Source organism: Anas platyrhynchos, chromosome 10 (genome assembly GCF_047663525.1).
Source record: "Anas platyrhynchos isolate ZD024472 breed Pekin duck chromosome 10, IASCAAS_PekinDuck_T2T, whole genome shotgun sequence".
Classification (NCBI taxonomy): Eukaryota; Metazoa; Chordata; class Aves; order Anseriformes; family Anatidae; genus Anas; species Anas platyrhynchos.
In genome coordinates this window covers 11,379,696-11,406,121 of record NC_092596.1, presented here as the reverse complement: position 1 = coordinate 11,406,121, position 26,426 = coordinate 11,379,696, and the positions used below count along the sequence as shown (strand labels likewise).

Sequence of the window (26,426 nt, the reverse complement as noted above, 5' to 3'; positions counted from 1 at the left end):
CAACCTCGGGGGCGGGCCGCCGCCTTCCGTTGCCTGTCCCCGTTGCGGCTGCGCGGCCGTTAGGCGGTGGGCGCGCAGGCTGCGGCCCGTCCGCGCTCCGCCCCGGCGCGTCACGTGACGCGGGCTCAGTGTTTACATTCGAAGCGGGCGCCCCCGCGCCGCCTCCACCCCCCCGCTCCCCTCCCCTCCCACCCCTCCCTCCCTCGGGGCCGCGCGCGCCGCCCGGCGGTGCCCGTTTCGCTTTCACTTCCGGGCGGCCGAGGGCGAGCAGCGGAGGCGCGGAGCCGCCCGCAGCGCCCCCCCCCACCCCCCACCTCAGCACGGCCCCGGCCCCGGCCCGCCCCTCCGCGGCCCCACCCCCGCAGTGAACTGAGGTTCCCCTTCCCCTCCCCCGCCCGGCGCACACACACACACACCACACACACACCGAGCCTTCCTCCGTCTCCTCCTCCTCCTCCTCTTCTCCCCCCCCCCCCCCCTCCTCCTTCTCCTCCTGCGCCGAGGCAGAGAAAGGGAAGGGCAGGGAGGAGGCGCCGGGCCTGGCTCTACCCGCCCCGAGCCGCCGCCGCACAACATGGAGGAGCTGGTGGTGGAGGTGCGGGGCTCCAACGGGGCCTTCTACAAGGTACCGGCTGCTCGCGGCCCGCCCGGGCCTCCGCGGAGGGAGCGGGGCCGGGAGGAGGAGGGGGAGGAGGAGGCGGCGGCTCCTCCCCGCGCTGAGGGAAAGCGGGGGCCCCGGGGCAGGGAGGAGGAGGAGGAGGAGGAAGGACAGCGGGGCTGGGGGGGGGGAGAGGGGGGAGGCCGCGGCGAGGCCCGCGCCGTGTGCGAGGGGAGGGGGCCACGGTTGGGGGCTCGTTGGGCCCGGCCGGGGAGGGGGGAGGCCGCGAGAGGCCCCCGGAGGCCTAGGAGGCCGCGGGCCTCCCCTATTGTGGGGAGGGGAAAAGGCGGAGGTGGGGGGGGGGAGGCCGGGAGGGCCCCGGGCCTGGTCTCCGTGGCGCCGAGGCCGGGCCCGGGCCGTTAGCGGTGAGCTCCGCGGCCGCTCCGGGCCCGTTAGGTGCGGCGCCGGGCCCGGAGGCCGCCCGCAGGGCTCAGCGGCGCGGCTGGGGACGTCGCCTGCGGATATTAAAGAGCGTTGCTGGACCAAAAATGCGTGTGCTGAGTCGCTGAGTGCTTTTATTTATCTAACGTGCGTCTTACCGGCGCTGCTCGGTAGCGTTCCGTGTTTATTCCCAAGCCCTTGCGCTGAATAAAGCCGTCACCGAGTCCTCCATATACACCCCGAGCACTTAACGCCTTTATGAATACCGCGTAGTGCTGCTAATTAAGGGCCTGTTAATTAATAGGGTGTGCGCTGTGCTTTTACACTGTGCACAGAAAATCAAAGTTTGAACACTGGGTTTGGGCCTACCCTCACTGGCACGTGCACCTGTTATGAACGTACCAGAAACTGTCATGGATCAGTTTCCACAAGTTTACCATCATTTAGGTGCTGTAGTACTTTAAAATATGGGCCCAGCTATTGAGCGACATCCAATATTTATGTTAGCAATGAAGGCACAGATAGAATTTCACACTCTGATGGTAGTGTGGCAGGGCAGGTTGGTATCCAAATTGTAGACTTCCAACACCGTTGAGTTGTTGGCTTTCTTCCTTTTTCTGTTTCAAAGAAAATGAAGAAATTTATTTTTTTTTAAATCCATAAGATAATTTCATATTCTGGAAAGATCCTAAGATAAAGAAAAAGGTAAGTATGAGAAGTTTGTAAATATGGTACACAGAGCATCCTGTGGGTTTACAGTGTTGCAGTCAGGGTCCTGGATCTATATATTGCTTCCTGGAATTAAATTTATTTAGCACTTAACAGAAATCAGTTCTAATTTTTTGAAGATGCAGTATTTGCTCATGAAGAAATACAAGGTATAATATGTCGCTTGAGAGAATTTCTGACAAGGCTTTTATCAAATTTTATGACTATATTTACACAAAATAGATGATAAAAATGATACTGTACATGCTTTAGTGGTCAATATTGTTAAAGAAACTTGGGCCAAACTGAAAGCTTCTGGAACTTTTTTTTGCGATGTTCAGTTTTGATGTCATGATGTCCTTTTTCCCTGCCCTCCATAAAATACCCAACATATTTCTGGTTGTAGTTTAGGTAGCAATCTCAGATGAGCGTATTGATACTCACAGGGATTTATTCGTTATGTTTTAGTGTGGTTTAATGTATCCAAGTACGCATAGACATTGCGTCCACAGTGCACATTATGTTTCTAAAAGTTAAAACTTTAAAACTTTTAGAAATTCAGATACAATAATTTTTTTTTTTGGTCTCTTAAACTTACCTAACCGTGAGGAGTTGGCTAAATTATCTAAGGGGACTTAACTGGGGCTCTTAATGAGTACTACCTGCCTAGATGCAGCATCAAACTTGAGATAAATGGAGCAACGGATTATTTTAAGCTAAAAATTAAGAAATCTTATGCAGTAATATTCAGCATACATAAGCAATTTTCTTCTAGCCTGAATTACTTAAATAAAAGATTTGCAACTGGAATTCATCATAATCTTTAGGTATCACACTGTTAGTAAGTAATTTGTTAGAATATTTTCTTGTGAGTTTTATGCCTGTCTCGCAGATCCAGAATTTGATTATAAAATGAATTGATTGATCCAGCATAACAAGAAGTGTTATGATGTTAAATGCAGATTTAATGGCAAGATTTTATTTATTTTTGTTGAAGTTTTCTTTAAGCAGCTTCCTGAGAAATGTTTAGTGTTATTGTTGTAAAACAAATAAAACATTTTATATTCCATCTCATGGTTTATTGATACTTAGTTTCATTGGCTCTGAATCGTTCTGATGATCTTCATTAGAATATATATGTGTTTTGTAACAACTCCTACATCCTGATACTAGGACGTGGAGGGGAAGAATATAAGGCTGCTGGAGTTGTGAAGGTACTATGTGATAGAAATAGGTACCTAACAGCCACCTGAGGTTTTCATAGCCTTTTTGTAACTCTCTGTTAAGACCTTATGATTTCAAGTCCCTAAACAGTTTCATTTTTGAGTGTTCCCAGCAGCATCTTGATCTTGAAAGTATAAAACTGGTGTCTAATTGGCACCTAAGCTCTACTGAGAGCCATGAACCAGGCTTTTCTCTGCTTGTGTTACCTGTGGGACTTGATCCAGAGTACATGCTGAGATGCATCTGAAGGGATCATGTTCTGCACAGAACCCAAGAGATGGTTTTGATACCTCAGGAGGTAGAGCATGCATTCAGCGTGTGGAAGATGTTAATTCACGTTTCATACTGGTCAGGTGCGTTGCTTCACAGAGTTCTGGAATGCTTTGGTTTGATTGCTGCAGTGGAGACTGGTTCTTCATGTATGCATTAATACATTAACTAATTCAAATATTTGGTGAATGCATCACAATTTAATGAACTTTTTCTCCTTACCTGCGTGAACTATTCCATGGAAAGTGCAGTCAGTAAGCATGATTCAGGAATAGTCAGTAATCCAGTATCTAGAGATGCTTAGTCATGACTTGATAGATCGCGTGGCCCAGAATCCCTGGAAAGAAAAGATTAAATCCCCTTATTTATTTTAAGAATAGTCCAACAAACAGCCAGGGCTGCAAATCCTAAGGGGAGAGAACTGCTCTTTCGGAGCGCACAGCTAAGTAACTAAACCTTGAAGACGTGTGCTGTTAGGGCATATCTTTTCACATCTTGTTGGTTAGTATAGTGTGGTAAATGGGTTTTTTAAGCTCTTGTTCTCAGAGGACAAATAGACAGTCCCTTGTCTAATCTTTCAAGCACTAGCTTTAGATACTTTTCCTCTGTAAAGGGGCATGTGCTGGATGCTTTTCCAGCATGGGATTTTTTTACTCTCCCCAGCTTGGGAGTGATTCTCTTGTATCCTGCTAGAGATGGAAAGCATCCTGTTTGAGGCAGATTGCTTCACATATTTGTTTTTAACATCTACATGTTCTCTGTAATCAAGTTTTTCCACTTCTTGCTCTATAACCTTGTTAAAATATTCAAATTCTTATCCTAGTATCTTCAGTGTTCTGCCATGGTTTCGTTAGTTTTCTAGATATTTCACTTTTCTGTTGAAGCTGCAATTGACGAAGTCATTCATCTTTGTTCTTCTTCACTACATGTCTATGTTAACGACTGTACTCAGGGCCTCCCTTTGCATTCCATACCATTTTTTTTTTTTTTGCTTTCACTGCTTCACACAGATGTACCCTCAGCAAATAACTATTTTCAGTCTCTTTGTATAGTCTTAATCATGTCTGCTCAGTCCTTCTGAGGATGATAGCCTGTACCATTTTTCCTGATCTTGTCATTTCTGTGACTTTTCTTATTTCCTAGTCTGCTTGTTTGTATGGCGGTATGCCTGTTCTCAGATTTGGTAGCCATCCTTCCTTCTAACAGGTACAAAATGGTTCACAACTGTTAGGCAAACAGTAGATGCACATTTGTATAAACATAACACTTTCATCTTAGAGCATTTTTTCCCTGTTTTAACTTAAAATGTTATTATCCTCTGTTATTAAAAAGTTTGACACTACTTGCATCTAATGTAAGACAAAAAAAAAATCAAAACACTTTGTGGCAGCTAGTGCCTTTTTGTTCTTTTGAAGTTTCTGTCATGCCATTTAGCACAAAAATAACAAATACACTGCAATTTCCAGAAATTCTCATTTTGTATCTAAACATTCATACAATTTAGACCACATCTTTGGCATATAACTGTTCTTACAGTATGAATGGTCATGTGAGGAAGACCATAACATGCCATTGTTTGATTATAATCTCTTTTACTTAATTATGTCTGAAGCATGGAGATAAATGCTAATGGCTAATGTGACTGAAAGTCAAATTTGGTGTAGGAAACTTACCACACTCGTATCTTTCACATCAGAGAGGAACAAGCAGATTTGGTCGTTGTTTATGTGTACAAAAGTACACTTTGCAAAAGGAAACCTCTTGGTGATTTGTTTTTCTAATGTATTCTTATTTGGTACAACTGTTAGTGATACCACAGCTGCTGTAGTCATTCAGTGTCCTGCTTTCTCATTTGAGTTCCATCTGATTTCAGCGTGTCTTTAATGTGTTGTTTTTTTCCCCGTGTATGTGTTCATGTTTATCACAGCCAGTGTTCTGTCCCTTCTTGAGTGTGCCTTTCAAGCCCAAATATATGCATCTTTGGGTTTAAATTTCAATGCCTAACTTGTACTCTTTATTTCCAGAAAGCCTGGTGAATGCTTGTTGTGCTTTTCGTAATACTCTGTGTGAAATCAGTGGCTCTTCTCTGCCTTCAGTGACGTCTGGGACTAGCTTGTCCTGTTACTGTGAATTTGGCTTGTGATGTTAATGGTCTGTCACTTCTTTTTAGCTTTGTGTATAGTATTATGAGTACCAAGAATATAGAATACAAAATACAATTGTGTTAAGTTTTAGTTTTCATAATGCATTAATAGTTGAGTTTTTTTTACAGGTTCTTATAAAATTTAGAAATGTTTTGAGGCATTTAAATTTATACTTAGAAATGTAGAAAGGCTTAAGTGTTCAAACTTAAATGTACAAATTAATTTTACTTACTAGAGATATTAAATTCTTATACCTGTGAAAAATAGAAATAATTCTATATGGACTTGGAAAAATGTTCTGGCCAAGGTGTATCTGAGGTTTTTTTTCCTGTGTCACAAGATTGTAACTGCAGAACAAGGAAAACTGGCTTTCTGTGATTAGTTGGGATTAGGCAACAGTGTATCTGGGCTATTAATGTATTTTGTCTGGTTAATTGTTTTGTAAGCATAAAATTCATTATGAAAGTAGCAGAAGTGTTGTATACTTGAAATGAGGTACTTTGCAAGGTATCCCTCTCCTCATAAGATCAGCAAGGCTGGAAAATAAAGAGCAAATAACAGTGTTATGACATCAACTTCTTTGGCCAGGCTGGAGCAAAAGCAGGTACTCCCATCTATGAACTCTGTGTAAATCAAAGAAACTGTCAATTTTATTATATCCACTATTGATAATCTGTATTGATGCTACTTGGGTATGGTCAACAGGCATCCTCAGTGTTCCTGGTTCAGGTGTCTTTTTGGTTTTGGGTTGAGACCAAAGCAATGTCGAAGTCATTCTTTTTCCTTAAGAGGAGCTTTTGTAGTAGCTGGAAAGTGATAAAACGCTATAATAATAAATTTGTAAACATTTGCACAGTGTTGGAATCCTCTTCAGCCTAATGGCTGAGGGACTGTCCCTCAGTCCCTGTGTCTATCACAGCAAAGGAATGATAAAAGCTCTGCGTCTGCTGTACTAGACCTTCAGCCTTTAAATTGGGCCATGCTGCAAGTTTAAGGCAAGGATTGCCCATAGTTAAATACTCTTTTAATTAGCTGTATTTTACATTTTCCAGATTTTTAAAGTATTATAATGTTTAAAGGTGTTAGGTAAGTCTTCAGTTTGGTAACATTTGTTTGTGTCACCATCTGGTTTAGTTATTAATGGTAGTCTTTAGCATTAATCCCCCCAGTTGGTTACATTGCTGTGCTCAGTAGGTTCTACTCAAGATGGTTTGGTTTGTGAGGTCAGGATATGAGGTGTAGTCTTGCCTTTTACTGCTATGCTGGTGCATTTCTTTGTCATATCCCATAATTTTTGCAGAGTGTAATTTGGAGCATATTTTGGTGTTTTCATTACCATAGAGGGGATGACTTCTCCAAAAGCATCCTTCAGAACTGCAGCAATTTTTGCTATTTTGTGAATATGAGAAAATTAGGCATGAAGAAGGTATGTCTCAAGACATTGTACTGTGTTACTCTTACCCAACTTCCCTTGAGGCTTTTCAGCACTCCTGGTGGCATTTCTGTAGGATTTGCTTTGTAAAATAACCTCTGCTTTTGCATACTGAAATGGTACTAATAATACTAAGTTCTGTCTTTTCCATTCCGTGGCGTGAAAGACTAATGCCAAATATTTGGTAGTGATCACAATATTTTTTCAGGTATTAAAGGCATCCATTTCTGCTGCATCCATAAGAATAGGTACTTCAGAGCTGCACATGACCAAACACTGGAAGAAATGTGGGAAGAGCCTTCGGAAGTCATGTGTAATGTTGCAAAACAAGTCAGGACTATCTTAGTATTTGTGAAGTGCATATTCTGTTCTGGGTTCCTCTTACAGAGGAGACAGCAATATAAAACAGTAGATAAGTGTCCGGGGGTCATAATGATCAACTGGGAGTTCTGTTGCCTTTTTATATAAAGAGTATTTCTGTTCTACTATCAACATGATGCAGAGATACAGTTTTAGATCTACTTTGTATTACATCATTTCATAAAATACCAGCTACATTTGTAATCTCCTTAGAAGGAATATCTTGGAACTTCAAAATAAGTAATTACCTAAGTTCTGTTAAATCCATCTCTAAATCTTAGGGCTTCTTGAATAAATTTCCTTTGGATGCTAGTGGTAATAAACTTTCCTGTAATTTCATTTACAGTATTGAGAGAGATGAGCCAGGTATAAAACACACTTTTGCTGTTGTCCTTGTAACTTGGCTTTGACTTCTGCTCAAGGTGGCATTAGTTATTTTCAAATTATCATTTTACTGCATGTCTCTCAGTGCACTTCTAGATGTGTACTTGTGCACACATACTGCTTAATTTCATTACATCGGGTACTGCTCATTTGATTCCACAAGTTACTTCTGCAACTTAGCAAATGCTTGGAAATACTTCATAAAGGAAAGTCTTGGGAGAAGATTTTTAACCACTTAAACTCCATACCTAGCGAATTTTTACCTTTGTGTAATATGCCAGTCATTTTTGTCTTAGTAACTTGAAATGGGAGGAGAATGAAAAGCTCTGTAGTTCAGTAGTTACAATTTCCAAAAGAAGTTAGTTACTGGTAAGTTATTTCCAACTTACTGAGAATTTTTAGATCTGCTAAGACACATTTCCATTGGTAGAACAAACTTCCATAGTCTCTCTTGCTAGTGCGCTTTCACCTACCAAGCAAGGGCATGATATATATAATATACATTTATAAATGGACAAGTACCAGTGGGATGCTTAGCACTTTGCCAGTGTCTGTCTGTTTTAGCAGTTTGTAAAAGTATTTTAAAAAGGAACTAACTGCAATCTTTTCAGCCCTGGTTGCTCTGTGACCTCTATAATTTGAGGCTGTGAAAAATAATTTCATTAGTGAATCCCAAAGCTCTTCAAGTAGTGCCTCATTCTTGCTGTTCTGTAGATGGGGAAGTTTGGGCATAAAGATGAGAGTTGATTAAAGGTCGATCAGCTGAGTAGCGTAACTGTGGAAAAGCACTTGGGGTTGAGTCGTAGTTCTGTATTCTGCTTCCTGGTTGTGTAGGAGACAGCACAACTGCTGTCCATCACCCAGAAGGAAAGTGAAGGAAGGCTGCAGGGCATTTAACTCTTGTTTGTGTGCTAAGGAAGTTGAGTGTGATGAAACTAATACTGGGAGAATTGTGCTGGAATGGATATTGGCAAACTTTGCTAGTGTAATGTTGAAGCTTACCTTGAAGTAAAAGAGAAAAAAAGAGGCAGGATTGTTTTCTAGGAGTATTTGTTTTATTTCTACACCATAGTTTCCCTGACAGAAAGCACAAAATGTTCATTATAAAATCAAACATGTTAAAATCAAGTTATAACTCACTATTCAGAATGATCTTGCCATTTGATAGTGACCTTTCTACTTGTTATAAGTAATGGGACAGAATGTATGTATGGCTTGGACGTTGTGTCTGTACACTGGCAGACATGAATACAAGGTAATCAGCATTCCGTATGCATTTTATATAGGACTATTGCAAAATTAAAAAGGCTGAGTCAACACCATACTTATATTTTGAGTTCTGCTAATATTTCTGAAAGGGGAAAAAAAGTTCTAAAATTATTTTAAAAATATATGGATAGGCAGACCATAATTATATCTTTCTTTTCTTCACAGGCATTTGTAAAGGATGTACATGAAGATTCTATAACAGTTGTATTTGAAAACAAGTAAGTATATTGCTGATGTTACACCTAGAAACATTCCCATCTTGAATTTGATGAAACTAAATATAACTTAATAATGATAGAGATTGGCATCTTTTAGTTACTATAGGCTTGCTGCTAGTGTGTTTTAGAATTATGTTTGAGGTGTTTATTATGTTGTGACATTTTCATGTAAATGCTTTTATTCAAATATTTTTAAGTACAAAACTGTTGGTGTGAGATTTCTTAGAAAGATGAGCATATTATTGAACTTACATAATTGCAACTAATGTAAGTAAGCAGTAGTATCATGACTGCTTCTGTCTCATGGGAATATCTTACTTTAATTTACCAAATTACGTTAATACAAAATGTGTTTTACAGATACGTGATAAATGCCTGTCTTCTTAGCTTAAATTTTCCTCATCATTTAAGGGCATTACAAGTTAGCCTTCCATTACACCGTTCAGCTCAGGTTTTCTTTCCTTCAGGAGGTAAACAACATGCTGCTATATACTTTTTCCTGTCAATCTTTATTGCATCGTCTGTGGTTTTGGAAATTGTTTTCTTATTTCTCTAAAAATAAGTTCTTTTTGTCATACTCATTTTATTCAGTCTCTGTTAAAGAACCTGAAAATTCAAATTGAACTCAGACTGATTCCAGATCATGTTTTCATTAGCTATAGATAGAACCAAAGAAACAAGACTTCTTTTGAATGAAGAGTTCAAAAGGGTGATGAAATTTTTTAATTTGTGTTTCTGATGTTGAGAATAAAACCTATGACTGTAAACACAAATCTTCCAGCAGTAGTTTGTACAAAACAGTGCAGGTAGCATCAAGCTATCGTTTAAGCTGCTTAATGATCACTTAATGGGTGTTTCTTCCAAACATTAATTTACCTTTTCTATAGATGTTTGTGTGCACAAGCTCTGCAAAACTCAAATATGAATGGATTTTGAAAGCAGTAATGGTTCTTAAAAAAAAAAAAAAAAGTGAATAGGCCATTCAGCATATTTTTATTTGTAGCTGGCAACCAGAGAGACAAATACCATTCCACGATGTGAGGTTTCCTCCACCTGCAGGCTATAATAAGGATATAAATGAAAGCGATGAAGTAGAGGTACGTATGCTCCATTCTCAGAATTTGATTTGAGAAGTAATAGAACTTGGGGTGGAAAAAATGTCAGCCTAGCCAGTTGTAAGGCTTGCCTACATGTTGCATGGCATCACCTCTTTAATCCCAAGTACTACATAGAATATGATGTCAAGCATGTCATCAAAAGAGATTTTTGCTGTGTTAGGCTGGACTGTACTTCTTTGACTACATTTAATTTTTAACTCTTTCACTACGCAGATGTTTAATAATGTCTATAGGTTAATAAAACTTAAAGCTGAATGAGGAAGATTGTGTTAGATATGTAATACATATGTAATGTATACAAAATACATTTAAATGTAAAAATATAAATGTAAATACTGATGTATATGTAGAGGGAGTCTGACTTAAGTATGACATATTCCTAAAACTTGCCTGCTTTATGAAAAAGTATTTTTTATAATTATTATTAAAAAAGAAGTGAGAACTTGCATTTATATTTCGGCTGCATGCTATTTAAGTTTATTTTGATTTGAAAAATAAGAACATGGCAATTTTTTTCTGTAGATGTGGCCAATTTCATGTATGTGCTACAGTAGTATAGATATACGTCCTCTCCTATCTTCCGTCCCCAACTTGTAAAACCTCTTTGGACTTACACACAATATGCGTTGTTGATTGAATTTAAGCACTGAAGCGATTATTACTGGTAAATCTTAGGTAAAATATTATTTATGATATGATATAGATAAGTTTATATCCTACCTGTACTTGCAGTAGATATTTCAGCTGTTACACGCACACTGTGCAGCGCCCAGGTTGGAGACTTTAAATATCAGTATATCTTGCTGGTTTTCATACATAAGACCTGATGATTATACTGATCAATATCAGCTTTTCTGATGTCTCTTAAGAATGCTGCAAATACATAATATGTATATTTTGTTTAGGTTTATTCCAGGGCAAATGAAAAAGAACCCTGCTGCTGGTGGTTGGCTAAAGTGAGAATGATAAAGGGTGAGGTAGGAATATGCATATGTACATATTTATTTACTTATATAAACTATTTTTTTGTGTTGATTTCTTTTATATTGATGTGCAGTAACATAAGCTTTTCCCTCTTCACTTTCAAGTAACTTCTTGATTAGTACTGTTGCAATTGCCATTAACATCAATGTAAAAAATTCAAATTTGACTTTTAGAGTTAACAAAAGCACCTTTCACTTAATAGTGTTAAGTCTTACTCTTGTCATAAAATGTGTGTCTTGGATGATTTTATTATTTTTATATCAGTTTTACGTAATAGAATATGCAGCCTGTGATGCTACGTACAACGAAATTGTCACAATTGAGCGTTTGAGATCTGTGAACCCCAATAAACCTGCAACAAAAGATACTTTTCATAAAATCAAACTGGAAGTTCCAGAGGATTTAAGGCAAATGTAAGTGCAAGAATTTCTTTATAACTTGCTTCAAAACATGGGTAACTTCTTGAGTGTGAGAAAAGAAGGAATAAAAATGCTTCTTAGTGTTTGAAAGTAATTTCTACAGTTTTCAAGTAAGAATGTAGAAAATAAAAATATGAATGTGATAAGAAGTATAAAAATTATTTTTGAAATGCATCTTATTTCTGCAGGAGGAAATACTTTCTTTAAGGTTTTAAGACTTACATACAGCATAGATTAAAATTTTTATTCATTACAATATGTATTCTTACTTGTATTCTCGTTCAGTGATGTACTCAAACTAATATGAATCCGTTCTTGGTCAACTTTATTGATGATTTGCAAACAGTCACTCTATCAGTGAAAGAGCATTTGACGATCTATCCAAATTGGTATTTAATGACAATAGAAGACTGCCCTGTGTTGTAGGGCATAAGGTATTTTGGTGATAGCATTGGATATTACGCTTTTGGTGATAGCTCAGTTGTGCAATAACAATATCTCCCATAGTATGGTACAGAAACAATGGTTTTTCTCCTTTAATGCTGTCATGTCTTTTCCTTCAAAATATAGCTCTAAAACCATGGATTAATACCATCTCCCCTTGTTTAGCTTCAAATCAATTCTTGCTTTTTTGAGATGCGTTTTATTACTCTGATGTGGAATAAGCTATAAACTCAGATTAAACTCAGTTTCTCAAGGTAATGTTATAGTACACAAGTTCACTAAGTAATGAGTAGACAGAAGAAGTCTAGAGAAGCAAAACGGTGCAAGAGATCACCGTAAGGTCATTAGAATGCTGCAGTGGATGCAGTGAAGTTGTATATACTGGTTCATGGAGTGTTTGAAACTCAAATTTGCTGGATGTGACAATCCTAGTTTTTTTTAATGTGAAGTTTTCCGTAAGTGGTTTGTCATTTCTTAGATGTACATACAGATACATTTTCTGAAAAACAAACAAACAAACAAAAACAAACAAACAAAAAAACACTCATTCTACTGTTTTGAAAACCACTGAAAGTAAAAGGAGTAAATTACGTCAGAATGAATGAACACCTGCATTAAAAGGGAGAACTTGGATATATGATTTTTTTTTTTAGATTCATTATATTAAGAAAATAATATTTTTTTTGGCCGTGAACCATAAATGCAGCAGTTATTATTTTTAAATATGTATATGTTGCATTTTTATTCTTAGGTGTGCCAAAGAGTCTGCACATAAGGACTTCAAAAAGGCAGTTGGAGCTTTTTCTGTAACATATGATTCTGAAAACCATCAGCTTATTATTTTAGTAAGTATGAACATTTAACTATACCAAATATAGTGTTTTGTTTGAAAGGTACAGATGTAAAACACTGTTTTCTTTGTTAATAATTTAGTCAATCAACGATGTAACAACAAAGCGGGCAAATATGCTGATTGATATGCACTTTCGAAGTCTTCGTACCAAGTTATCCCTGATTTTGAGGAATGAAGAAGCTAGCAAACAGCTGGAGGTATGTTGTTTTTCTCTGAAGTTTTTTTTTTTTTTTTTTTTTTTAAAAAAAGAAAACATGGGCACTTACTAGCGGTTAGGATTTGTATGGGGATGAAAGCAATTATCTACTGATGCTATTCTTAGTGTTAAAAAGATGCAGATGAAGATGTAACCCTAACAAAGAGGTTCATAGTTACAGGGCCACTTCTTACAAATAATCATTTTTATCCAACCTTATATCCAGTCCTGCCCATCAACCAGGATCTTGTGTTAAATACAAAGAAGTATATACACATATTTATTTTGCATTTTGAACCATAGAATAGTCACTATGGCATGAATAGTGCTACATACCAAGTAGCTTTTAGTAACTGTTTTTAAAAATAGGTGGAGTGAATATGGCTTGATAGTGAGATGGACTACAACTGAATCTTGCAAAACAAACATAGTGAAAATGAGAGGTGGATCTATAGGAAGGGGTGAGACTGATGTTGGTAGGATGTACAAACGGATTGCTTTGTCTCTAGATAAAATGTTAGGAAATTGTCTTAGAGCAGATACAGCTTCTGATATTCCTGTAACTGGAGAGTGGGTGTTGACTGGCAAGAAGTTTGACTCATACTTGTCCATGGAAAAAAAGGAGTAGGCTAAGAAATCAGAGGATCTTTGTACAGTAGAATTAACATATCTTCATGTTTTTACTCCTATCTACAAATTGGAAAAAAATAGCAACATTTCAAAAAAACTTTTTTTTAGATCCATCAGCAGGAACTAGAAGTACCACCAGAACTATTGTTATTAAAGTTCTACATTGGGTGAATACCAGCTCTGTTATTTTAGAGCCAGATTTTGTTATTCCCACCCCGTGACCCCAACAGGGATTAGACCAGTTTTGGTTTTAGCTTCAAATGGGATGTGGTGTAGTCGTTCAGGACTCTTGTAAGCTGGATACAACAAGTTCTTTCTTACGTTATTCTCATTAGTCTTTTGATTTCTGTATTTGAAAGGTGCGATCCAAGTTTCTTTGGGTCTTTGGTTTCTTGCTGATCTTGAGAAAACCAGTCTCTTCTCATTGGTGTTCCTTCTTGAGCACAATCCATTCTTCTCTGTCTTCCTCCAGAACTGACAATTGTGTGGGTAGTTTACCTCTTGAAGTGCAAAGTATTATTTTGGAGGTGGGAAGAACAACAGCCTTTTTAGAGCTAATTCTCTGTACATGCTCCCACAAATGCATGCACCAGCAGCTGCTGTAGTTGATTCCTTTCCCAAACTAATGTGGGATTCTTGCTCTCATTCTAAGTCTGAACCTTTTTTTTTTTTTCCTGCTGTGAAAGACTGGACAACTTGATTTGATTCTGACTGGAAGGCCTTTATTCTACATGAGCAGTATTTAAATTAAGGTTGTTGTGAGAAAAATATGGTTATAATTACCGTGACAAAAGTTGGGAGACATTTTTGATGTTGGCATTTGTTTTCTTGTATGCCGAGAACCATGAAGTCAATTTCAGCTACATTTGAAAAACTTCAGATACTAAAAATCATATTCAGAATTTCTGTTGAAACGCTAATTGACATACAGACTGCACACGTCCATCTTCAGGGGAAACACTTAGTGAATGCTTTGGGCTTTTACTACATTATTATTTGATGGGAACAATGAACCATTAATAAACTCATTTTCATGCCTTTTAATCTGTAAGAGTACTCTTAATCTAAGCTATAATCGCTATACCAGCTTTTTTCCTCCCTTCCCTTTGTTGTATTTTGTACCTTCTTTTCCGCATATTAGCTTCTGACTTATGTGGCCTTCCTTCTCAAATATGGCTTTTAGAGCATCAAGTGAAATGACCAGTTATTTTTCGTTTGCATCCCTTCCTAGTAGGTGTATCTTAGTTGTGTTTTTAATGTTTAAAAAAAAAAAGCCCAAATTTGGAAATGTATTCTTGCATTCTGGTTTATATCTTATTCTCTCTGAATGCAATTAAGACATGACCTCTATCTCTCTATTAAAACATTATTTGCATAGTTGTTTCTCATTAATCTGTCCAAAGAAAATAAAGATTTTACTGTGTTTAGTTGCAGTACATCTTGTAATATATAATTTCCAGAAAAAGCTAATGATATTGTAGTACATGCTATATATGACAGCATCATGAACATCATAGGGACTGACATGATCGTCCTGTTCTCTACTCTTCATTTGGTGGTCTGTAACATATCAAACAGTAAATCAGTTTTTGGATTATCAGTTGAAATGTAGATCTGTAAACATTGCAGTTGGTGCTTGCTTTCTGAGTTGTCTGTAATCTAGTTAAAGAAGTGTTTGATAGAGGTCCCCCAAGTTCGTGAAGTATTTCATAACACTTGGATACTTTACTTCATATCCATCATAGCAGATTCTGTCTGACAGTGATTTTCCACAGGGTATTTATCATTATCTTTAAGCTGACAAGGTTGGATAATAGTAGCGGTTCAGATGGGACAGAGTAGACCATTATGTATGCATTTCCATCATGTTTTTTCAACCTCTGTAGAGTTTCATGTTGCTGAGGTTAAACTGCTGTTAGTACCCAAACTAACTTAAAGTGCACCTGTGTACGTCTTTACCACTTTGATTGCGATGCAGAAAAATGTACAGAGTTATATTTTGGCTTGGGAAAGGTAATACAGAGCTTTCACTTTATTTTCTTGCAAAACATTCTTTCCATTTTACTTAATACAGACTTTACATCTGTGATAATGTATCTTCCGTAGATGCATTAAGCTGTTACTTTCCTGTGGTCTGTTACATGGTCTTGTGCTCAGACATTAGTGGATGGCATGTGCACTTTTACATAGTTTTACTTATTGTGGTAATCCATGACTTTACATACTTTATATTTGCTTTTCTCTGTAGGTTTAAGTACTGTAACTTTGTTTAAATGTATGACAACTTCATTGTCATAAACAATGTCTGTGTTATTCTGTGTATTTGTGTCTTACTGGTTTCTCTCCATATGCTTCTTTTAGTTCTCATGGTAACCAAACTTAGTGGTCTTCCCATTTCATATAGCGCAGGCATCCTTTAAGAAATCTGTTTTTTGAAAGTATGAAGAGGATGTGTAGGAGAAATTTATCAGTCATTGTTTTAGTCTTCATAAACAAGTCATTTTTATGGTGTTTTTTTTCTGTTTAGAAATAAGTCACCATTTATGTTTAGTGGCTTCCCTGCTTGCTTGATGGGTTGCTGTATGCAATTCAGCATTTCCCAAGTATTTTTCTTTGTACCCTCAATAATCTGAGGTACCTGGGATGGGCAGAGGCTGTTCACATCAATACAGGATTGTATGATTCTGCCAAAATCTACCTTTCCTACTTGTTTGAGTGCTTTCAACATGATCCAACTCTATAATGTGCTGCAAGATACTTCTCAAAAGCTTCCCTGTGTTCTCAATTGTTTTCTGTATGCATGTTGTATGACAGAAGCTTCATACAATCAGGAAAACGTTGAAACTGTTTTATGTATGGGCATGTTTATGCATGATTCTGTAAGTTGGAGCTCAGTAACATACTTTCTTGGAAGCTTGGGGCTGCTTTACAAAATTGTTTACTGTGGTCAGTAGAGGTATCTTTAACCTGTTCCTTACATTATTTTTGCAAGTTTTATCTAGATTTTTAGCAATACTTTTTCAAAGCTATTTTGAATTAGTTTTTTCTTGGTGTCTTATTTCATATAGGAGATCCTCATAAAAATTCTGTAAGCTATTTTGTATTGTTTAGCTACGCCGTAACAGCTTCATGTGAAGGTGATGATAGTTGCAAAACCAGGTGTTTGCGATTACCCGAGCTTCAAAAATGATTGAGAGTTGATATAATGGTATAGTTTTTAGTAACTCTTATTGCCCTGGTGGAGCAGGGGATTTTGTCTTAGTAGCATGAATCTGAAGTTCTCAGGTTGATCCTTCTGTATGGGTAGAAACAATTCCAGTATGTGTTTAATGGGTTTTCTGGATCCAAGCAATGTAGTGGGGTTACACCTTAATTTTGTGTTGTCTTACATGGACAGATTTCTCGTTTCATTTCTTTTATGCACAGTAGATACATATATAGCTAACATTGTCTCCTTGTGACTATTAATTGAGTTACTGTTCTTTCCCATTAACAGTTGAAATGGGTGCATTTTTCTGCCAGAGATCATAGGATTTGCTGTAATAATCTATATAAATATGTATCCTTTTCAGAGCTCTAGACAACTTGCATCACGATTTCATGAACAGTTTGTTGTACGTGAAGACCTAATGGGTTTGGCCATTGGCACTCATGGTGCTAATATTCAGCAAGCCAGGAAAGTCCCTGGAGTGACTGCTATTGATCTTGATGAAGATACTTGTACATTCCATATTTACGGAGAGGTAAGTTCCCTTCTTTACCCTTTCAGAAGAGATTACAATAGGAGAACTTACCTCATTTCTCTCATACACGTGTGTTTTAGGATCAAGATGCGGTGAAAAAGGCAAGAAGTTACCTTGAATTTGCTGAAGATGTCATACAAGTCCCAAGAAACTTAGTAGGTATGTCAATTCTGGTGGGTGTGATATTAAAGAAAAATGCCTTTAGAGAACACGTTTTTACTTTCAGAATTTAAAAAATACATATATATGAAGTTTTCTTTGAATAGTTCATAGGTGGTACAAAGCTTGGGGCTTTTTTTCTCAGCTGTGCCGAATTTTTCAGTTTACACGAAGGAATTACGTACTGGTTTGCGGTTCAGAAAGATCTTCAACTAGAAGCAGTATTCTTATACTTAAATATGAAGTAGTAAAAGTAGTTTCTAGATTGAGCCAAAGAATTAAATGATTTCCTCCAAAGATGTGGAGAGATTTGTTCAGCTGTACAACAGATGAGTCATTATTGCTCTGACTTGTATTTGTCTTTTCTCCTGTGCTTTTACTTCTAAAATATTGTTTATTTAGAAGCAGCAGTGTGGGATGAATTGAAGGCCTGGTTAAGGCACTCAAAGGTCAAGAAAACACTCAAAAGACAATTTAATGACTTCCATTATTAACTATGTCAAGACGGTCCACAAGAATGCATGCAGCACTCGGTGGTGTGTGTGTAAAATAATTTTAATGAGCTTCTGTTGCTTTAAAGCAACATTAAAAATACATAGCATAACCCAGTAGATAAGAGAAGGGAAAATACACACTGTAGTATACTTTGAAAGGTAGGTAATTTTAATAGTTCGTGAAGCAGTATGTGAAATCTGGTGTGGAAGCAATGTGGAGTTCTCCAGAGGTACAAGTACTTCAGAATGTGGCACCTCAGCTCCGGAGTTGATAAAAAAAACAGTAGCTTTTAGGGTAAGTTCTCCATCCCACTCCCTCCCAATTCCACTGGTGGTAAGTGAAATGATAGGCTGCCATCATTATTTTAACTTGAAGTTTTATTTTCTTTGTTTCTATTCTATGTTTAGATCTCTGAACTTACTTCCGGTTTTGGCAGCTTTGCGTTTCTAGTCTGTTTCTTGGCCTAGATCCCTTCTAATATAAAATTAGATCAACCATATGTCATATCCAAAATAAGCAATGTTTGGTAATTTACTTTCTAACTTCTAATGATTGCCAGAAAACTAAATAATTTTCATTAAAAAGGCAAAAGGCCATTTTCCTAGATTTGCATTTTCTTTAGATAAAACAAAATTCAGCATCTGTTTTTCTACTTAATTATCCTTAAAAAAAAAAAAGGCAACATAAAAAATAATTCTTTTTAAAGGCTGCATGGAAATTAATAACCTGAAATGTAGGCATGCAGTCCATAATTTTTAATGAATGTTGTGTATGTTGATGAATTCTATCTAAAAATAAATACTAAATATTTTTTCATTGGTACAAGTAATTTACTGTTCATTTTTGTGTTTTGGTTTACTTGACTTTTTTATATACCACCAAAGCTTTTCAATATTTATTAGCAAGCTGTTTTTACATTTACTGAAGGTGTGTAAGGGAATAAAGTATTCCAAATAAGCTTTAGAATCTCTGAGTAGGCCTTTGTGATCAAGGAAGAGTTTACTGTCCATCTCTTGTCAATTTTCTACAGATATGAGGGATTTAAAAGTTCATGGTAGAAAAATGGAAATGCAAAAGTGAAACTTCATTTAGGAAACTTTATTTAGCTTTGAATGATAGGTACAGTATCCCGTGCAACTAAAAGAGGGTTTTAATTTGCTCTCCAGGGATTAATTGTACCAACAAAACAGTAGCAGTCCTGTATTCAGTATTTTCTGCCCTTATTTAAGTAATGTGCCTGCATAAATGTTACATTCTAAGTTTTTCATCAGTTTTAAGATTCTGTATTCCTGTTCTGTGCAGATAACATCTTTGATATCACTCTACTAAGCTTTTCTTTATTCCTGTAATTGCAAGATACGGCCTTTCGTTATTCACCTCCCAAGCAGCTAATTTATCCTGTCTATTTTCAGACAAGTTAGTGTGTTCAGGTTGGACAGAACTAAACTTTCCATTGTTTCAAATGAGAATGTGGTTCTGAAGATAAATGTAGGCATTGCTGACATCAGAGTATAATTTGTTTTTAATCTGACTTTTTAATGAATTGTAACTTTTTTTCAACTATCTCTAAAGAAAAGCTCAGTTTCTAAGAGAATCTATAATATAGGAAAACCTTAGCTATTTTTTTTTAACAAACTAACTAATGATTTGGTTTTGTTCTCTACCTGAAAAGTGATGAAACATCAAATGTAGGTCATTGTAAAAGTTTAAAAAAATATGTAACCAACAAAGTTTATTCTTAAATGATTCTGAAGTTAATTTAAATATATCAAAGCAAAGCCAAATAAGCATGCAAGACAGTGAATAGATATGTAGCCAAGATCATAGAATAGCTTGGCTTGGAAGGGATCTTATGGATCCAGTTCCACCAACCCCCTTGCCATGGGCAGGGATGGCACCCACCTGACCGGGCTGCCCAAAGCACCAGCCATCCTGGCCTTGAACGCCTCCAGGGATGGAGCGTCCACAACTTCTCTGGGCAGCCTGTTCAGTGCCTCACCACCCTCTTGAGTTAAGAATTTCCTCCTAACTTCTAATCTAAATCTTTCTTTTAGTTAAAACTAAACTTTTTAGTTAAAACTATTTCCCCTTCCTGATAGTCCTAACACTACCAGTCTGTGTAAAAAGTCACTATATGTTTTTTTTATAAGCCCCACTTTAAATACTGAAAGGCCACAATGAGATTTCCCTGGAGCCATCCCTTCTCCAGGCTGAACACACCCAACTCTCTCAGCCGTTCTTCATAGGAGAGGTGCCCCAGCACTCTGATCAGCTTCGTGGCCATTCTCTGGACTCACTCGAACAGCCCCACATCCTTGTGCTTGGGGCTGCAGACCTGGATGCAGTGCTCCAGGTGGGGCCTCATGAGGGCAGAGCAGAGGAGGACAATCCCTTCCCTCGACCTGCTGGCCATGCCTCTGTTGATGCAGCCCAGGATGCAGTTGGCCTTTTGGGCTGTAAGCACCCACTGCTGGCTCATGTTGAGCTTTTCATCCACCAGAGCTCCCAAGTTCTTCTCTGCAGGGCTGTTCTCAGTGAGTTCTTCTCCCAGTCTGGGATTGCCCTGACCCAGGTAGCAGCACTTTGCTCTTGGACTTGTGGCATCCCTTCATTCTGGTGTGTCGGCTACACCACTCAGCTTGGTGTTATCTGCGAACTTGCTGAGGATATGCTTGATCCCACTGTCTGTGTTGATAAAGATATTAAGCAGCACTGGTCCAAAGATGGACACCATTTGTCACCAGCCTCCACCTGGAGCAACTCTCTGGGTGTGGCCATCCTGGCAATTCCTTATCGACCAGATAGTCCACCCTTCTTACCTCTCCAATTTAGAGATAAGTATGTTGTGTGAGACTGTCAAGGACCTTACAGAAGTCCAGGTAGATGACACTGGTTGGTCTTTCCTTGTTGACTGTTAGATTTACTCCATCATAGAAGACCACTGGAAGGCATGATTTGCCCCTGGTGAAGCTGTGCTGGCTGTCTCAGATCACCTTCTTGCCTTAACTTTGCTTCCAGGAGGATCTGTTCCACGATCTTCCCGGGCATAGAGGTGTGAGGCTCACCAGTCTGGAGTTCCCCACGTCTTCCATTCTACCCTTTTTCAAAACAAGATTGATGATGTAATACAGAAGTGCAGAATTGTGATTCATTTCCTTTGTTCTCTGTAGAAGCTTTGAAAAGGAAGGGAACTATACTCAGTTATGAACCTTCATAATAAAGTACCTCTCTTCCTGTACGCTGCAGTGATTGCTTTGGAACATTACCAAAGTTAACGTCCCAGGCTGCCTTAGACATTATAGTTCATGGCTCATTGACTAAATCTTTGTTGTGGAGTATTATGTCATTTTGACAAGTTCTTGCACTGTTACTGAATGGTTGTGTTTAACTAGAATATAGTAATGCTCTCAGGTTTTAGGGGAAAAACCCTGAAAATGGAATCTTTTGTATGTTCTTTCTGTAGGAAAAGTAATAGGAAAAAATGGAAAGCTGATTCAGGAGATAGTGGACAAATCTGGTGTTGTAAGAGTGAGAATTGAGGCTGAAAATGATAAAAATATTCCACAAGAAGAGGTATGTTTTTAGTTCATGTGATTTCTATATATGTTAACTGATGGTTATATTCTACCCAGTGCTAAAATTAAATTTTCTTTGTATTTTTGTAGTAGTAAGTGAGATGAAACTCTGATTACTGTTCTTTTTCCTTACGGAACTGTGTTTCCCTGTTAATGTTAAAGGGGCATTTCTATGTAAATTGGACTTTATTTTTGTTTTAAAAAAATGCTCTATGAAACTTTGTGATGCACCTTCTTAGAGACTTCACGTTATTCCTGTTAGAAGCAGTGATATTGTTTCTCGGCATATGCTAAGCTGTAAATTAAATGCAAATCTTCCTGTTCCCATTCATTAATTTGCCTTGAGACCGATTTCTTGGGGTTTTACCTGCTTTCAATTTTACTAGTAAGTTCTTACAGTGTAAGGAAAAGTTTGTGTTCTGTGTGTAAACCCCTAAACCCTTTTTTTAAATGTAATCTGAATTCACAGTAGCATGTGATTTGTAATTTAAAGGAAAATCAACCATGAATGATGTGAAATGCCATTTATGCACAGAAAGGCTATCCAAAATTGTATGTTTTTTTCCTACCTACCAGCCTTGTAGAAGGCTTTAATGAAGTCTTGAACTTTTTAATTTGACAACTTAAGGCACTTCTGTGTGGGGTTATGTTGTGGGGGAAAGGTTGCAGGTTTGAAAGTAAAGCTTTAAGAAAAAAGGTTTCAACATCTCAATTTAGGAGAAGTCCCTGCACTTCAAATGTGAAATGTGCTTGATCAAACTCTTACCCGAAAATCTGAATATGTACTCATTAAATAACCCTTGAATAAGACATGAAATAGATTTCTAGAACACTTATGTTCTTGCTTCAGTAGTTTTTCATCTTTTGTATCATCATGATTAAATTATTACAGAAGACCCACAGTTCAATTTTTCTGTAAAAAGTGGCTAAGCAATTAAGGTTTTTTTACTTCATTACTACTTTTACATCTATTTGAAAAGGTAAGAAAGTCAACTCTATGTAGATTTAAAAGATTCTCTTCTATTTCAAATACTATTTCTAACAAACTTACAACTCTAAAATTCTTGAGCTGTCTTAATAAGCAAGAGGGTGCTGCTTTTGCTGCAGGCTAAAAGTTTCAAAGTTTTTGATGTTGCCAACAGAAGAAAATTTGGGTAAAAGAGTAAGTCATGCTATAGTTGGATTTCAGCTATTTTCATTCTTGTGTCTCGAAAAAACTGATTTGATGTCCAAAATGCATCTTTTAAAGATGAACTGAAAACCTTTTCACCTGCCAAGCTCTGCATTCCTATTTCTGTTTTTCCTGATACTGACATTGTTAACCCTGGCATTCCTTATGCTGCTTTAGGTGTTAGTTGTGTCATGTTCTACACCAGGAAAAATAGAAAAAAAAATGATGTCAAAACCTGGCAGGTAAAAGTTAGTACCTGTAAGCTTATTTCTGTCATATTTGAAATGAATGTCTAGGAATCTTCCATTGTGTAGACACATATATTGCAGACTTATTTTGTGAAGAACAGTGGGTCACTTTTAATTACAGTATTGGGTTCTTTCTGTTAAGACAGATCTCAAAATCCTGCCCGTAAAATTTGGGTGTGGTTCCATACCTCCCATGATTTTATGAGGTCTTCAGGCTTTTCATCTTTTAAAATAGGTTTTATTTCTTATAGCAGCATATGTTATTTCTAAATTTCTGAGCAGATGACTTATGGGCATAAGAATTGACTACTGAAACTAAGTTGAAGATTGGTGCTTTTGCTTTGAAGGCAGAAATAAGCCTCAATAAATAAGCACTTTGGAGTTTTTGTAGGGCTAACAATCCTTTACATTGCTACTAGCTCAAATTCTTAAGAGTTGGCATTTTTATACTTAGAGTTCCCCACTAAAAGCGACAAGCATATACCTCTTCTTTACATGCTATTTTAAGTCAGTTGTCTTTTAAAAATTGATACTATATACTAGTTAATGCCAGTTCAGTGTAAAAGTAATTACTCTTCATCAAGTCGTATTAAATATTTATGAAACAAAATTACCTCGATAATAAGATAGTCCATTTCAGTGGACCACACCAGTGGCTAAAAGATTTCTGAAGCTCAAAGCCTAGAGTTAGTGTAGCGTTTTCTTAGCATTAAAGGGTTGCTGGGGGCAGGTAGAGGGACACAAAAAAAATCTTTTGGATGCAATCCTGTAAAGAGTGTGTGTGCAGTGAGAGTTAAGGGTGTTCAGAACTCATGATGAGATACTGTGAGATACCCTACTATAGTAACTTAAAAAAAATAAAATGTTATCAGTTCAGTTAGGGATAGTCAAGCTCTGTCTACTCAGGCATGGGTTTCAGCAACTGAGTGTTTACAAGATTTAGGTTGACCTCTGCAGTTTATAGTGAAGCTCATACTGCTGTGGTGAGGCTTCAGCTGGTACAAAATTCAGGTAGTTTAGTCATTAGGTTTGTGTGGGCAATAGTTCTACATTTTGAATTGATGCTTAGCCCAGTTTTAGCCTGGAGTTAACCTTGTGGAAATTATTTTTGAATCTGCTAAAATTTAGCTGTTTTCAGCACTTGGGACTCTTTTAGGTAGATTTCTTAAACCACTTTTCACCACCTAAGTTAGTCTTTAGGTATTTTATCTGTAAGGGTCATAATTTCAGGTGTTAGAACTTGATCAACTCCAGGCCTACATTTCACAGGTAACTAATGAATCACTTAATGTTTGAAAGGTAATGGGTTTGTAAGCTAGTAATTGTTGCCTGATGTGCTAACTTATGTGCCTTTTACCATTTGAGGGATCCTTAAGGAAGAGCAAGCTTTGCTGTGTGACAGTGTTAATTTGACTTTAAAAAAAAAAAAAAAAAAAGAAAGATTCAAGAAAGGCTTCTTTACTGACCTGCAGCATAAAAGTAGCTGGTGTGAGAGAGCAGACATAATCAGCAAAGGTGGTATTAGTTCTGAAGGAAGGGAGGAAACCTGAAGGGTTTTGTATGTTTTACTCGGTGGGAATAATAAATGTTGATATTGATGTCTAAATTTTCTTAAGATTGTCTTTTTTGCATAGAAGGATAATTCCCTTTAGTCAGCATCAAAAATTAAATATAGTATTGTTTCATTTTTGAATCTGTGCTTATGCATGTTGTAAAAATTATTTTTAAAATTTATGGTAATGTTTGGCTCTCTTCAGTATGTGATGCCTACTCAGTAATCATAGATTTAATGTTACTATGTTGTAGGGAATGGTACCATTCGTATTTGTGGGAACCAAGGATAGCATCACTAATGCAACTGTTCTTCTGGATTATCATCTTAATTATTTAAAGGTGAGGAGAATGATGCTACTCTACCACTGAAATTTGTCTAACAATACCTAATAAGGTAGCAACAGGATGATGAACAAAATCTTTTCAGGCCCAAAAAGCTGTTGAAAAGTGGCTGTTACACAATCTACATTAAAGGCTTCTTGTAAAAGTTTTATTTCTTTGATTCTTAAATGGCTTCTAACATGGGAGTGGAAAGTGCTCGATAGCCCTGAATTTTTTCTTAGATTCTTCAATTCATAGTTAATTCAGTCAATTTTTTTTCTTTTTGCTGTACTAACCTTTCTGAACAGAAGGTCATATAACAGCACTCACCTGTCTGTGTAACAGCTGGAGAGCTTGCTAACTGTGCAACAGTTTTAAACATTTAAAGGGTTCTTTGGTAAACAAACTATTCTCAAAGCTGACTTACGAAGTATTAAATACATTATCAACAGCAATAATTAGTTTCATTTTTTTTGAGAAATGTCTGTACATTCACGTATGGTTACATCACCTGCAATGCTTGTGTTTGAGTAGGAAGTGGACCAGCTACGTTTGGAAAGACTGCAAATAGATGAGCAGCTTCGACAGATCGGAGCTACTTCTAGGCCCCCACCAAATCGTACAGATAAAGAAAAAGGATATATGACTGATGATGGTCCAGGACTTGGGCGAGGTAGTCGACCTTACAGAAACAGAGGGCATAGCAGACGTGGTCCAGGCTACGCTTCGGGTAGGTAACGAGAAGCATGCTTACAGCTGTAATAGAAGCCTATTGGATGCTGCTTTGGTCTCTTGCTTTCTTGAATGCCATTCTGTTAGTAGTTAATATTTAAGGCTTGGCTGTTGCAGGAACTTGGAAACAGATGTTCAAATAGAAATTCAATTAAGTACTAATATTTGGAGATTATTTAGAGGTTTATGCTGTAGAAAATACTCTGAATGAAAATAGGTCAGATTACATTAGCACTATTTTACTGCAGCTTCTGTCTCTTAACACTGTAGCCTGTCTTCTAGATCACGAACTACTAAGGGCAAGGATTGGTAATTTATCTGTATTTTGAATGACTCTTAATAAAACCTGGTTTTCATTTGACCCTGTAAGAGGCTATTTTAGTATAAGTACTTGCAAGTGAAAGTAGGATGTTTACATCCTGAAGTTGAACTTGGGTGCTTTTGCTAGAAGAGCACAGTCAATGACAGTGTGTTCTTCTTTTAAATCTTGTATAATTTATTTATGAATAGCTCTAAGGAGCATGCTTCTTTAGAGCAATCTGTTACCTCAGTATCCAGAGTATAGGCCGGCTGATGTTTGCACTTATTGCAGTGTCTGTGTGAGCTCCATGACATGCATATGATGTAATAAATAATTAGTGTTATTCTGGTGAAGCCCTTTATGATTTTTAAGATACAGGTTCACCTGCATAGGAGAATGAAAATTTGGAAAAAGAATGAACTTCTATCAGTAAAA

The 26,426-nt window shown here is 37.5% G+C and overlaps 1 protein-coding gene across 5 annotated transcripts in view; it reads left to right on the top strand.

Moving 5' to 3' along the window:
* Positions 1 to 320: 320 nt before the first annotated feature.
* The window catches only part of FMR1 (fragile X messenger ribonucleoprotein 1), a 31,245-nt gene continuing 5,139 nt past the window's right edge, over positions 321 to 26,426 (top strand). For 2 of the 5 annotated variants that reach the window (XM_038184392.2, XM_038184393.2), the window contains exons 1-12: positions 344 to 625; positions 8,996 to 9,048; positions 10,052 to 10,145; positions 11,072 to 11,143; positions 11,415 to 11,563; positions 12,765 to 12,858; positions 12,947 to 13,063; positions 17,265 to 17,435; positions 17,516 to 17,594; positions 21,553 to 21,662; positions 24,890 to 24,976; positions 25,493 to 25,688. In XM_038184392.2, the coding sequence (XP_038040320.1) occupies positions 575 to 625; positions 8,996 to 9,048; positions 10,052 to 10,145; positions 11,072 to 11,143; positions 11,415 to 11,563; positions 12,765 to 12,858; positions 12,947 to 13,063; positions 17,265 to 17,435; positions 17,516 to 17,594; positions 21,553 to 21,662; positions 24,890 to 24,976; positions 25,493 to 25,688 (1,273 nt within the window). In that variant the 5' untranslated portion in view covers positions 344 to 574. Of the gene's footprint in view, positions 626 to 8,995; positions 9,049 to 10,051; positions 10,146 to 11,071; positions 11,144 to 11,414; positions 11,564 to 12,764; positions 12,859 to 12,946; positions 13,064 to 17,264; positions 17,436 to 17,515; positions 17,595 to 21,552; positions 21,663 to 24,889; positions 24,977 to 25,492; positions 25,689 to 26,426 lie in introns of all 5 variants that reach the window. The other 3 variants (XM_038184391.2, XM_038184390.2, XM_072042873.1) reach the window with 3 other exon arrangements.